This window comes from Lygodium microphyllum, chromosome 14 (assembly GCF_053477565.2).
Source record: "Lygodium microphyllum isolate KBCC chromosome 14, Lygodium_microphyllum_v1.1.10, whole genome shotgun sequence".
Lineage (NCBI taxonomy): Eukaryota > Viridiplantae > Streptophyta > Polypodiopsida > Schizaeales > Lygodiaceae > Lygodium > Lygodium microphyllum.
In genome coordinates, this window is record NC_141148.1 from 11,513,458 (window position 1) to 11,528,799 (window position 15,342).

General features: G+C 37.0%; 1 protein-coding gene across 2 annotated transcripts in view; it reads left to right on the forward strand.

The window, feature by feature from the left end:
- The window catches only part of LOC148025325 (farnesyl pyrophosphate synthase-like), a 49,375-nt gene extending 35,930 nt beyond the window's left edge, over positions 1-13,445 (forward strand). The window contains exon 13 of one of the 2 annotated variants that reach the window (XM_087692361.1): positions 3,843-3,992. In XM_087692361.1, coding sequence (XP_087548487.1) covers positions 3,843-3,950 — 108 coding nt within the window. In that variant the 3' untranslated portion in view covers positions 3,951-3,992. Of the gene's footprint in view, positions 1-3,842; positions 3,993-13,126 lie in introns of those variants that run through there. The other variant, XM_087692363.1, reaches the window with a different exon arrangement.
- The last annotated feature ends 1,897 nt before the right edge of the window (positions 13,446-15,342 follow it).

Here is a 15,342-nt window from a genome sequence, read left to right on the forward strand (position 1 = left end):
CAAGGGTTCCCTATAGAGAGACCTCTCATATCTAAGGTCGGTCCTAACCTCTAGTGAGGTCAAATAGCCCCTTGGTGAAGGGCTCTTGCCACTATCTTCCACCTTGATCACTAAAATTTTCTATAACATGAAGAATTTAAATATTATCTAGCAATATGAGTTGGCATTTCAACCCCATGAACAACCTTTATTTCCATGCAATAGCAAAGGAGTTTAGATAACACAATGATTTAGATTGGAACCATATGACAATCATAACCTCAACTCAGTTTTATAACCAAAAGCAATGAAATATGGGGGGAAGGGGGCATGTAGGTCCTTTGCAAGTTGTGGACTTGATGTGTTTCCATGCCCGTAGGAATAGCATGATCAAGGTGGGGTTGAGGGACCACTCATTAGCTTGGTTCTACTTGACTTCGTGTTGTTGCCACTTGCCCTTGATTCAATAGTTGGACCAACTAATTCACAAGGAGTGGATTGATGGAAGAACTCACAATTGATGAACTTTCAATTGAGTGTTTGAATAAGAGATCCCTCCTCCTCCTCTTCTTTCTATCTTCCCTTCTCTTACTTTCTTTCTATCTCTCTCTCCTTCTACCTACCTCTTTCTCTCTTTCTCCCCCTTTTCCCTTCTATCTCTACTATTTCTCTTCTTCTCCTCTATCCTCTTCTCTTTCTCTCTTTCTCTCTTTCTCTCCCTATTACTATCTCTCTCTCTTCTTCCCTTCTCCTTCCCTATCTTCCTTCTCTCTCTCTCTCTCTCTCTATCCATCTCCTATTCTTCTATATCTTCCTCTCTCTCTTCTTCTCCTCCTTTCCCACTTCCCTCTCCTTCTTCTCACTATCTTCTCCTCTCTATCTCCATCACTCTTTCTCTCCATCCCTCTTCTTCATCTCAATAGTACATTGACTAGTCAAACAAACACCATCCCCTATTCCTTATAACACTAAGGCTATCATATAGCCTTTCACTTTCACACACACACACACACACACACACACACACACACACACACACACACACACACACACACACACACACACACACACGCACGCGCATGCGCATGCGCACACGCACACACACACAACGGGTGTAAATCAGCAACAACTGGGCACTTGATTAGATTTATAGCTAAGCCTTTAAGTAAGGCTTATATAGCCTTATGAGAGGCTATCAACCTCTCTCACACACTCTCTTGTTAATGTCGCCCATTCAAGCTCTCACTCATTGTCATTGATGTTTTCTCTTGATATGTGTGTGGGATCATGTTGTTTTGATGTGACTAAGGTAGTTGTGATGATTTCGACATACATTGATTTTGAGGAGTGATGACTGCTCAACGTATCAATTGAATTCATCCTTTGTTCTTTTCTTTCATTAAACAAAAAATTCATATAGCCTTTGTTAATCCCCCCCTCCCCCCCAACAAGCCCCCCTTTAAGTCCCCCTCAAGCATGAGGATGGGCCAAAAGAGCCGAGATGTTACACCCGCAAGCGAGGCATGAAGGTCTAGTCTAAAGACAAGACATTGTAGGTGGATAAGAGAGGGATCAAGATGTTGAGGGTGCTCATCCAAAAGGAAACCCTATGTATATAATGCTTGAACATAAATATAGATCTCCTTCTTATTTGTGCAAACCTTGAGTCCTTTCTTCTTTATCTTCTCTTGTACTAGTCAAACTATATCAATAAAGAGCTAAGTGTGGTGATCCTATTATAGCTCATTGATACCTTTACTTTCTTTTGTTTCATAGCAATGGAGTTGATGAAGCATAGTAGCTCAGAGCTAGAGTATGGGCTAGCTACGTGAGATATAGCTTGGAGTTTGAGTGGGTTGAACTCATGAAAGAATACGAGCTCCATCAATGTCCCATTTTCTCACACAAACAAAAGGTTGGTAAATACCATTTACATTTTATATAAAACCATACTAATAAGAAATAAAAAATGTATGCATTGTGTATAATAATATATACAGCACGTTATCCTTGTAATTAGCTTGGTCATGTAGCATCCCCATGTCCTAAGAAACAAGACCTGAACACAGAGAGGAAGGCAGAACAACAATGCTTTGAGCACTATGAGCTCGTGCATCTATTTGTCTATTTTCAAAAATGAAGCATCAACTAGTAATGCAATTATTTCATTTGTGGCCAAGAGGCTATTTGGAGTCAACTACATAGACATGGATACAATTCCAATATCCTTGAATCTTATGGATAGAGCACAAAGTAAAAAGGGAGGCCTAAGTCTTGCTAGACCTTCAATAATTCACAAACACCATATACGATAGAAGAGAGCAAAGAAAAGAGCAAAGAGTTGCAATCAAAATCCTTCTCCAAAGTGTCACACTAACATGTTACCACCAAGAAAAACCATCTCAAATGCTAGAGTACATCCTCAATATCTAAGATTAAAAAAATCTTGATATACATCAAGGTAATAGAATATCTTGACATAGATTATCATTTCAAACTAATTGATAAGCTAAAAGACTATATTAAGGAGGCTCGATTAGAACTTTAAAAGTAAGGAGTAGAGTTTGACGAAAATGCTTTAGAAATCTCTAGCACTATGCCATCAAAAACCCTCATAGGATCATGAATATTTGGGTAGAGGCTCATGTCTGACGACCCACTTTCTTTTATAGAAGAATTTGCAACAATTCTCCATGAGGGGTAAGGCCATGTTTCAAGGAGAGTTAGATTCAATAGATATGAGAAAATGGATTCGAGTGTTATAGAAACATTAGCCTCCTAGTGTATACCTTGGGAATTCTTCTAAGATGTAGTACAACTTTATCGAGGACCTTTAAGGCATGGATAGAAGGACCTTAAGTAAGATCAATAGTAGTCAACCTTCATGAACCACATCCTAGTAGGATAACTTTTAGCATGATACCTAGTAGAAATATTTGGAGCCTTAAGGGGAAATACCCTCAAGGAAGGAGCCAAGAGAAACACTACCTTACCGATCAATGTTAATCTTAGGTGATACCACTAGAAAGGCAATCATAGAGATATAGGGGAAAGTTTTAGCATAGTGCAATCAATATTACTCCAAGCTCAGGAAAGTATTCCCATAGAAATCATACATTTTAACTTGACTATGGTGGGTGTGTTGGGGATTAAAGGCCACTTGTGCTTGGCCACCTATATTTACTTGTACTTACAACCCACACACTTGCACACTACAGGTGGCAACTGCCCCTCATTTGTCACTTTATTCTTTATTCTCACTATGACAATAGAATAAGGGAAGGCAAGTCACACATTGTGATTACTTGAGTTTCCACACACCAATCTCTCTCCTCTTTGCTTGAATCTCCATAGCTCTTGCCTTGTTCTTGCTCCTGCTCATGCATATGCTTTTGCTCCACTTTTCAATTGGTATTAGAGTGGACATTTGAGGATATTCATTGGCATTTTGCTTCAGCCCATGAAGAAGCTTCATTTTGTGTTTTCATGGCAACCATTTTCTTATCCCTTTGAGGTATGTATCAGTTTTATTGAGCTTTCCTCTTCTCCACGCTTGTTCATGGTCTACTTCGAGTCTTCCTAGGGATTGGTTGAGCCTTTTCAAGTTCTCCTCAAGCTAGATATCAACCATTGCAAGCTCCTGAACTGGTCATGTAGGGTGTATATGATTATAGCCCCCTATACTTTGATGAGTCTAATGTCTATATGCTATTCGGGTCTTCTATATATATGTGTTGATGCTTGGAATTGATGTATATGCTTGTATATGCTTATGATGAGCTTAGAGTTTTGTATTTGAGCTTGATTGAATGCATTTTGATAGTTTCTCACTGACACAATGATTCTTCACTCGTGGATTGAAGGTCTATAGTCGGTATATGCTCATTGATGATACAATGATTCTTCACTTGCAAGTTGAAGGCTTGTTGTTCTTGATGTACAGTCTTAGATATATTGATTCATGTCTTTAGGCATATGGATGCTATCAACTTGATGTATTGAACTTTGTTATGCTCTTGGATATTTCATATATTTGCTTCTAGTGGGAGCAACTTGTATTGACATTGTAGAGTTTGGTTCTATTGAGTTAGTGTGCAAGACTCTCTCACACTTATATGATTTAAGTAGACATTGTTAACTGCAGAGATTCATGATTGTGTGCTAATTTTATTTTGAGATTGGATACCCTATACCTATCAATGTTAGTGGGTTTTTAGTGGTGGATACATGCTTGATATAGATTGCTATATACATCTATGTAATTGACACCTTGTATGTATTGAAAATTCTTGGTACTTGGTTGTTAGACTACTAGTTGTATTTTACATCCTCGTTGCTACTCGGACCTCCTTAGCAGTGGGAGCTTATTCCTTTGGTCATTTTCCTACACATATATAGTCATTTATTGTAGTTTTATGGACAATCATGCTAAATATTGTTTCTGAGCAGTTTCTTTGAGAGGAGATACTTTGTTTGAGCACTCTAATGCCTACTATTTGTGGATATTACAATAGTTTGTATTCTATTTTTTTTCAAGACATAATGGCATGTACTTTAAAGGCTTCCAATGGCAATGCTATCTTCATCAACATAGAGAAGTTGGATGGCAATAAATTTCGATATTGGAAGATTGAAATTTGGCAAGTATTGGTACAAATAAAGAAAGTTATAGAAGATGAGAGGAAGATATAAAGAAGAGAGAGAAAGAGAAGGCATCTATGAAAGCTAAGTAAGAACTAATTGCAAATACTAGACAACTTGCTATCTATTATAGATCCTACCATATTAAATCTAGTATAACTTTCTATAGAGAGAAAGAGAAGGCATCCATGAAAGTTGAGTAAGAACTAGTTGTCAACATTAGAAAACTTGCTATCTACTATAGATCCTATAGTACAAAATCTATAATAACTTTCTTTAGGTTGCTTCAAATCAGGTGTGCTACAAATTAGAACTAACCTCATTCCATGTATCTTTAGCACATAAGTTTCACTTTGTTGTCATTAATACAATGTAAAAAATGTTCTAAAATAATATTTTTTGTGGACCATTTGTAGCAAAACAAGGGCCAAATTTAGCTAATCTTCAGTGAAAATAGTATCTCAAAGATAAGGAAACTCCTCAAAAATATATGTTGGTCTCTAAGAAGCTTCTTCAAGAGGTAGACCCCATGATTTGATCAAATAATGTAATATTTATTGAGATTTAAGCTTTTCTCAATCTATCTTATGACTTCCTTGGGAATGTACTGAATAATGGCCTCTTCATCCATGGGTGGTAACCGTTCCATATAATAAACCTGAGTCCCAATAAAAGACTTGGGCTCACAACTCACTCATAATCTACGATTAAAGTAGGGCCTACATATGATTCAATTCCTCTTTTCCTTGAGGATTTATATTCTTATCAAACATGACCATAGGAAGGGGTGCCTTATATCAATACAAGACCTCCAAGGGAGAGACTTCTATGCTAGAATGAGTGGAGTTGTTGTAGGAAAACTCAGTTAAATGGATCCATGAATGCCACACATGCTACACATCATGGTAGAAGTGTCTCAAGTAAGTCTTAATCCATTTATTCATCCTCTCTATTTGGCTATCACTTTGGAGATGATATGCTGTAAATGGAGCTAATTTTGTGCCCATTGAGCTAAAAACTTCTTGCCAAAAAATTACTCATAAACTTGGTATCCCTATCATAAACTATGACTTTTGATAGCCCATGCAACTCAAACACATGCTTTTAAAATTGATTGGATACTTAAGATGCTACAAATTGAGTCTTGACTCTTCATGGGAATAAAATGGGTTGCTTTGGTGGATCTATCCACTACCAAACAAATGCTATTTCATGCCTTCTTGATTGTAGGTAAGCATGTGATAAAATCCATCGTTGTATGCATCAATTTTCCCTAGGGGATAGGTAATGGTTATAATAAACCTATTGGCTTAAGGGCACTATTCTTATTTTATTGACATGACGACATCAAGAAACAAAGTCCTTGTAATCCTTTCATAGGCATTTCTAATGAAAACTTTTGGAGATTTTATGGGTTTTGATGACACTTAGATGACTAGATGTAGGCAAAGAATGCATCTCCTCCATTATTTTCTGCTTGAAGTAAGAAGTATAGGGGATTACAATCTTGCTAGGAAACCAAATAAGACAATTTAAAAGCTAAAATTGAGAGCTCTTCTTCATTAATCCTTACTATATTTTCTAGAATATATGGCTAAATTCTTCATCTATGAAATAGGCCTCTTGGAGCTCCTCAATCCAATTGCTATGAAGATCCATTATAAATAAAATCTTTGATGCCCACATTCTTGAAAGAGAATCGGTCACAATATTATCCTTGCTCCTAGTATGAGTGATATCAAAGTCATAGTTTTGCAAGGTAGCTACCCATCTTCATTGCTCAAGAGTGAGTTTAGACTGTGAGAGGATATATTTAAGAACTCTATAATCACTCTTCACTCTAAACCGGATACCATAAAGATAGTGGTACCATAGATTTATTTGAGAGTCAAGTAGGAAAAATGGATATGAAAATAAGAGAAATTGGATCACAAGCCTAAAACTTTAATACCACTTGTCAAGAAGAGAACTAGAGGAGAAGGAAAAGGAGAGAGGATAGTAAAAAAGAGAGAAATATGAGAGAGGAAGATAAGAAGAAGAGAGAGAAAGAGAAGGCTGCCATGAAAGCCAAGCAAGAGGGTGAACATGAAAGAGACTTTGTTTATTACTTAATCATGAAAAAAAAAGTCTCTCACCTTTCATACCGAGCTAATGTAGCTAACACTTTCCTTATTTTCCCCTACAAATACTATGTCTTTCCACTATTTACATTCCAACCCCATCCAAAGGTTTTTGCCTTCATAAACAAACAAGGGACTTACTACAATGATTTGAACTGTAGAGATGACAAAGTACTACTCTGTTTCAACATTACAAGGTATAAAGAATATTAGAGAATTTGATTAGATTTAAAGCCTAAGAGAAAGCCTCTCATGTGTACAACATCTAGAAATCTTGAAGTTGGAAACTTGGCCACCAAGTCTTCATGAAATAACTCTTGCAAACAATAGACAACTTGCTATCTATTGCAACCTTACTAAATATAGAATAACTTTATGTAGGCTAATCCTAATTGGGTGTGCTATAAATCAAAGCTAAGCTCATTCATGTACTTTCAACCCATAGAAGATTCGATTTACTGTCATTAATGTAGGATAGAAACTATTCTAAAACAGAGTGCTCTCTTGGGGTTATTTCTAGCAAAATAAGGGTAAAATTTAGCTAATCTTTAGCCAAAACAAATCTCAAAGATAAGGAAAATACTCCAAAATAGATGCTTCCCTCCAAGAAGCTTCTTCAAGAGGTAGAACTTGCCATTTGATCAAATACTCCAAGATTAATCAAGATCTATTATCCAACAACCCACAAATGTTCCCCGTACCATAGCACGTATTTGTTACCAGAAAAAAAATCCAATGGAACATATGTGGATGCCTTATGATGCCATATAACTTATCTTTCAATCATGAACAAGGAAGATTAAGTGCCTTCTCTTGTGGAAACACTCTTCTTCTTCTCTACCCTCCTTTTGATGTTTTTGAGAATAGCTTCTTTCATGACCTTGTGGCAAAATAAAAGTGATCCTCCTACAAAAGAAAGTGAACAAAAAATTGAGAGAAAAGCACACAAATTCTATGTGTGTGGTTGTGTTGTTGATCCCAAAAGTTGCAACGGTTTGTCATGCAACATATGATGAATGCTATTATAGGAAAGGAGACACTTGATGCTGTATAGTATGTTGATTGTGCAGATGGGTGATGATTCATGACATCCAATTGCATACAATCTTGTACGACCCATAAAGCTTGTGTGCCAACTTATTGCTAGAGCCTTCCTTGAGAGTGGAATATCATGACTTAGGCACCTTCAAAAGTATCGACTCTCCTTCTTGAAACTCCATAGGAGGTCACCTTTTCCCATCACTATAAAGCTTTATTCGATCTTGGGCTTTCTTAAGATTCACCTTCAATGGCTAAAGTAGGGCCTACATGCAATCTAATTTCTTTTTTCCTTGAGGTTTGATCTTCCCGTTAAACATGACTATAGGAAGGGGCACCTTATGCCCATATAAGGTGAGAGGGCTGATCAAATTCAAACATTGTATTGGGGAGGGGGTTTGGCAGTTGACATGAAATTGTGGAGGGAACCTAATGGGTCCTTTTGCATAGTAGCAATTTAAGGTTGACCACATCCAAAAAAACCATCTTCTCCTATTTGAAGATAGATGGGAAGGATCTATTTAGTTCACTCAAATCTAGGGGCATCAAGTCAAAGTTGCTCAAGAATGTAGATAGAGTCCACAATGTATTGTATGAATCATGGGGCATTATGCTCCCAGTAGATAAGAATAAGAGAATGTTTTGGGAACACATGGGCATTGAGATTCCCACTAAAGGGCCGATTGTTCCTTTGGAACAAAATGGTAGGTTCTTTGTTTTATGGCTCCAAGTTGAAAAAGAGGGGCATGTCTAATGGCCTTTGCATCTGCGGAAATGAGGAATCTCTCCAACTTGTTTTTTGGGATGGTTGCCTCTCTATTAAAATTTGGGCACTTTCTCTTAATCACTTTCCATAGGTCAAAGAGGGAGAAAAAGACTCACATGTCTGGGTGCTGGGCCTCATTAACCCCATAGAGAAGCACATATATCTTACTATCCAATCGGTCAAATTGGTGGTGTTAAGCTCTATATGGATTGCCAAAAACTAGGTGATTTTTTAGGGCTCCATATGGATTGGTGGTGTTAAGCTCCATATGGATTGCCGAAAACCAGGAAATCTTTTAGGGTTCCATCCATTCGCCCTCCTAGACCGAGATAGTCTCCAAAGTTTGTAGTTTTTGGAATCAAGTGGGTAATCTCACATTATTGGATAGTCATGATGCGGCCAATATATTATCCTTTATTAGGCCCTAAGGTTTTGTAACAAAGGTTACTCCTTTATTATTAATACAAAATATTTTAGTGTGCAAATAGTATGAGAAGTTTGTATAATTATCTCCCAATAATAGCATACTTTAAAACAAATTGCTTATTATATGTAGCACGGTCGAGAAAGCATTGAACTCCCTTAGCATTTGTTGATGGTGGAAGATTGACCATAACCTTTACTTTGGAGAAATCCACAATTCCATTCTTAAATAGCACATTCCCTAGAATATATCCATGTTTAATTGAAACTGATATTTCAAGGGTTTCAAATAGAGATGATAATGGTTACATCTATCAAAGAATTACCTTAGTTTTTTGAGGTGCTTGCCCCACTTATGATTTACTCAAAGGTCATTAACAAACACTTCATGAAACTTCCTTAGAATATTCTTCATTACTATTGACAACAATGTCTTAGAGGTTGTTGGGCAATTGATCAAGCCAAAGGCTATATCAATGAACATAAATATCCCCTATTCTATGTGAGACATATCAATGGGTGCAAATTCCATTATTAAGCCTCACACTGGACTTGATTTTTTTTAAAAAGCACACAAACTATTCTACAACAAAGGCAATTTTGTGTCTATCATTCAAATCGGTCGTATTTTGAAAATCCATTTAGGAATTTGCAGGCCTCCTTGCCTATTTTGTATTCAAGCATAGTTTTATGTGTATGGCAATGGATAATTGTCCCTCTTAGTAGCAACATTGTCTTTTTTGTAATTGACATACACTCAAAATTTTCCATTCTTCTTTAGCACCACAAAAATTTGTGATACCCATTTCATATCTTCAATTTGATACATGAATCTGATACCCATTTCATATGTTCAATCTCATACATGAATCTGATTTTGAGAAGCTTGTCTAGCTCCTCCTAGATTGCATGCGTATATTTCAGGTTCATGGGGTATGGTTGTTGCTTGACATGTTTAGTATCAAATGCCATTGGAATAGTATGTGTAATAATGTTAAGGGGTAATCATTTCACATCCTTGTATGACCAAGTGAATGCATTTGAGTATTCACTTAGAATATTTGATAATTTTGTTTCATCTTCCTTGATCAAGCCATCAACAATAATGAACATGGTCCAACGTTTTTAACCCTCTCTAGTAAGGCTCACTACTTTCACCTGAGGGATCCTTCATTTGGTTCATTGGTATCTCCTTTGCACTTACCCCGTAGTATTATTATAAGTCGATCTTCTTTTTTTGAACTTCCTAAAGCATTTTACACCATGGAGTTTCTTTTGTTTTGCATTAGAGTATTTTGGTGTTCCTCAATTGCTTCTATTTTTGTCATCTTAAGTGAAAAGTTATGTCTCTTTTACGTATGCTTAGATTTACTGGATTGAGAGATCTTTGGGTCACTATTTGTGCTTGTCTTTCACTTTGAGTTACACTCCAAAGGCTACTTGGTGTCTCTTCTTGATTAGAGGGAAAAGTTGCTTCGTGTGCTCCTACATGGATAGGGTGGCTTGGTCTAGTAGTTCTCATTTGGCTTTCTTGTATTCTTGGATGAATTGCAACCACTCCTTGTCATTGTTGAGCTCAACAAGTACTCCATTGTGGGCCAATAAACAAATTATACTCGCATTGAAGCACGGTTAGGCTCTATAGTTTGTCCATCCTATCACGATCAATCATTTTGTGTTTGTCATCTTAGGCTTCATCTGTAATTGGTCATCTAACTCCTCTTCTTCCAAACTACATTTCGAAGAATTCATATGATAGTCCTAATTTTTCATGGTCTTGAGTGGCTAACATTACACAATTGTACATGAAGTTTAGATTATGCACCCTAGTCCAACTCTAAGTTACAGCTTCCAAGGGCTCCTCCAATGGTCTTTTATTTGCTAGAGGGTTATGCATAAGCCTTCACCTTAGGGAGTCCAATGCCCTAATTAGCTTGGACTTAATCCTTGGTGTCTTGTAAGTCATCTTCAATATTCTATGGGTTTGCAATAAGATGAGTATCATCTAGAGACTGGTGCAAAAGGTAGGTCATCATCCTCATCTTGATTTTCCATTACTAGCTTCTTCATGAAATTCAACCTCACATTTTCCTACCTTTGATCTTCCAATTTCATCTTCAAGGTACGAGATGTACTTTTTAATGAGCTAAGGGCCAACAAAGAATTGTGTGTCATCTATGAACATGCCATATATACGGTCAATGTTGACTTTGAAAGCCTTCTAGGTTTCCATCTCCACTTTCCCAATCTTTTACAAGTCTTGGATTTCGCATCCATGATCTTCCTAGCAAGAGATTGTAAACCACATCATGACAACAAAGTTAACTGGTAATATCTACCTCCAATCTTTAGTAGCTAGTCCTATAAGGACTCCAAAAGGTTTTTCCTTTGATTCCTCCACCACAGTCAAGTTGAAATGCACATGCTTAATTGGAGAGTACCTCATATTTGGAGTATTGAAGACATAAGAATATTCTTGTCAATGTTCATATCAATTATTCCCTCAATTGTACGTTACCTAAGGCAACAACTAATACTATAATTGTGTTATCTAAGGCAACAAAACTAATAGTATGATGCCTCTTAAGTCCTTCCCAAAATATATTAAATTGAGAGTTTTTGAATTTGTTGGACATAGTGCTCAAAATGTATCTGGCTTAAGCTCTTAGAAATGTATGTTTGTAAGAATACGTTTAGTGGAACTTTCTATGCAAGATTTGAAGGCCCCCAAATCAATGGATTCTAGTTGCCAATTAGCAATGACACGTAAATGAAGGCCAAAGATGTGATCATCCCAAGATCCACATCCTCACCTATTAATTTTTTAATTTTTAAGTTAGTTGCCTTTGAACTTGGGAAGACACTCTTGATAACCCATCTTTATTCTCTAGGTTGGACACAGACTTTCCAAAGATACTAGGACCTATGGGAGCCAATTGTGGCATGGTGCTTGTGGGTACTTGCATCAAACTTTTCCACTTGGCCTTAAAGCTATTCTTGAGCTTCCTTGACCCAATCGACTTTTCCAATGACCTTGCGTTGATCCTTTGGGAAGAGTAACCTCCCACTTTTTTGCTTTCTATTTTCTCCATTTCTAGTGCGTTGTGATACCAATTTGTATTTCACTAACACACTTGCCAATTAATAATGTTGTTATGCCTTCATTCTTAACAATTAACTTGGAAATATATCTCTTGAATATACGATTCTTTCACCTAATGAATGATCCATCTAGCACTAAGGATCCTAAAATGTTGATTTTGGCCTTCTTGGTTTGAGCCATGACGATTGTGAGACCCAATGGTATGGATCCATAGTCCTCATCCAATGATTATTACCAAATAGGATCAAAAGCATAGAGAGCATGATTGCCTTACTAGTTGAAGCTTTCTATTTAGCAAAATTCGTGAAAACATGGGTCATGCCATTCATGGCAGTGGCTCTAGCTTCTTTACTTTGTTAAGTTTATACTTTTGGGGCATCAAGACAATACATGTGCAAGTCGATTGCAATGCTAGCAATAAATTTCCTCTTTGATTTGTAACATTGCAGAGCTTTGACCCATCCGAGTACCATCAGTAGGATTAGCCATTAGGGAGCTTGGTCTTGAAATAGGCTTGTAAGAAATCCTAGAGAGAGAAAACATTTAGGGAAAAAAATATATTTTTGTGGATTTTTAAAAAGTTTAATTTTGATTTAAAAAGTATATAACCATGAGATTCTCATGGCTTACATCAAATCTAGAAATCAATGCATCCATAAAGAGGTGACAATGATTGGCTCAACAAAGATTCTGCCTTGTTATTAAAAAATTGACAATGAATATTCACCTTGATTTTTTTTTCAGCTTTTGATTGCCTCCCTCCATCCTCATTGCATTCATGCTTTCTGGTTAGGTTCTATAATATGTTTATTTGGTTCTAATAGGGTCTGTTTTGCCTTTGATTTGATTTGTTTTCTTTTTTTTTTGTGAGATTGAGATTGTGAATAAGTCTTTTGAGGAATGATTGAGAGTGTATTGAATGGTTTTGGATGGTTTGAAGTGGTTTTGATTTGATCTGTATGGTTTCTATGCCTTCAATTGATCCTTTGTAGTGTTCTATAGAGCCTATGTCTCTGTTTTGTAAGCCTCTGTTTGCTTCTGTATCTATTTTGATAGATGGATATTTAGCTTGAGAAAAAAATTTCAATCATGGAAAAGGAAGAATGCAAGCCCAAAATAGCTCGAAGAAGCAAAAAGAAGTAGCTGAAGAAGACTTGGAGTGAAAACTACAGTGATAGTGATAGTAGTGAGCTCTCAAGGGACACTATAGTGGCTCATGTGACTCTTCATATTAGGCATACCTCTTGGGAAGGGTATCCACGACCAAGAGAGGGACATTGAGGATTATTCATTGTAATTCCAATGTACTATTGAGTGAGGATATGTGTGAGAGAGATCAAGGATGAGAGAGAGTCATTCCTATGCTGAAAAATGTTGTATCTACATGAGAGATTGAGAGAAGACTATGCAGACATTAAAGATGAATACTATGTGATGAAATTGCATTCAAAGTGGAGCATTCTTTTGCATTTTTGTGGTTCTTTGATGGATTATAAGAATAATATGAAGAATGTGATCAATTTTGTTAAAGATAAAACTGTAGGAGATTCTTTCTATGATGCTATGTGAAGATTTGTTGTGCTTGGTGTTCTTTTTCTTGTTGTGGTTACATAAAGTATCAAAACAATATTGAATATGTAATAGATTTTCTTGCAGTAAGATCCTTGTTTTCTTGGTGTTCCTCTTGGAGCTCCATTTTTTTGTGGTGCACAGCCGGGGAAAACTACCATCAACAAGAGGTGGCATTGTTGAAGAGGAAGAAAAGCAACATAAGATTGTAGAATTCTTATTACGGTTGAAGAATTGGAGATCTTCATTGCCAAAGCCACTTTCTAAAAGAAGTGCATTGCTTAATGGCAAAAGTATGTCACTATCTTAATGCAGGCTCTATGTAATAGACTCATCCTATTGTTTTTTCAAGTTACAGAAAGTTGTATCACAATAGCCAATAATTTTCCACGAAATTGAAGAGCGAAGAAGAAACAAAGAGATTGACCATCTATAGGATATTTGGCCTTCATTGAAGAATTTCTAGATATCATAAAGTGGGAGATTTTGAAGAAGCTTCAGGAGTCATGGTCAGTAGAAATTCATAACAATAAGAAGGAAAAGAGTTGAAATTTGTTTGTGGATGCTCAACAACAAGATACATGGGCTACCTGGTGCATTGACAACCTTCTATTCATCCAATTGGCAACCTACTGGAAGCTAGTAGACAGAGTGTTTTTCACAACCTATGCTATTGAAACCCTCTGAAGTTGGTATTATCAAGACAATGACACTATGACGATCCTCGAAGAATGAGTTTTGATACCTTTAGAACTGAATATCTTCCCCTTTGCTGTGGAATGAAAGCCAAATTTAGAGACATTGAAAAGAAAGAAGTAGAAGAAATATTGGCAAGAGAGTTCTCCAAAGACTGAAGCCCTTCTTATTTTGTTCTATTGAGTACAGAAAAACTAGGTGGAGCTAACTCCTAAATGAATGATGTAATCAAGAGGCAAGCACTAGAACAAATCCAAAAGTACGTGACAAGAGAGAAAGTAAAAATTAAATCCAAGAATAAGCTAGCAGTAGAAGCTTCCTTTGACACCCTTGTGGCACTCTTTAAGAAGTCCCAATGGTGAATCATGGTCCCCTTCCTAGCTAGATCCATCCTGGAAATATTGATGACAAGACATTGAATGTAGTCCTGTTGCCCATCTTTAAGAGAGTATACAATGAAGACCCTAAACTTTATGTAGTTGAGTTCATGGTAGCGTGTGAAGCCAACAATGCCAGAATCCTTGAGCATCGGTTGGTGATATTCCCCACCACTTTCAAAGGTGCGGTGTTGTAGTGGTATGAGAGACAAGCAACACGAAATTTTGGCACATGGGACAACTTAAAGGTGGCCTTCCTCACTAAATTCAGGCATGAAGGTTTTGAAGAGTGGATGGAGAGGAGTTCATGAACTTAAGTCAATCCTCTGGTGAATGGGTGGCAGCATATGTCTCTAGAATGGAGTCCATACCAAAGAGATGGACCAACCATTACTTGGATGAAGGAATCCACCAAAAGAGAGTTTTTCTTAGAGACCTACAGTTAGAAGTTCATAAGTTTGTGGAGTTGAGGAGACCAATCAACATGCAAGCTATAGTGCAAGGTGCGAGACTGTATGATGAAGTTGAAGCAATGCTGTCGATGACCTCGGGAAGAGGAGTCTTACCTCCTCTCATTCCAAGAATGGTATACCCACCAAATGTAGTCCCAAGGACCGTTCCCTACCCCTA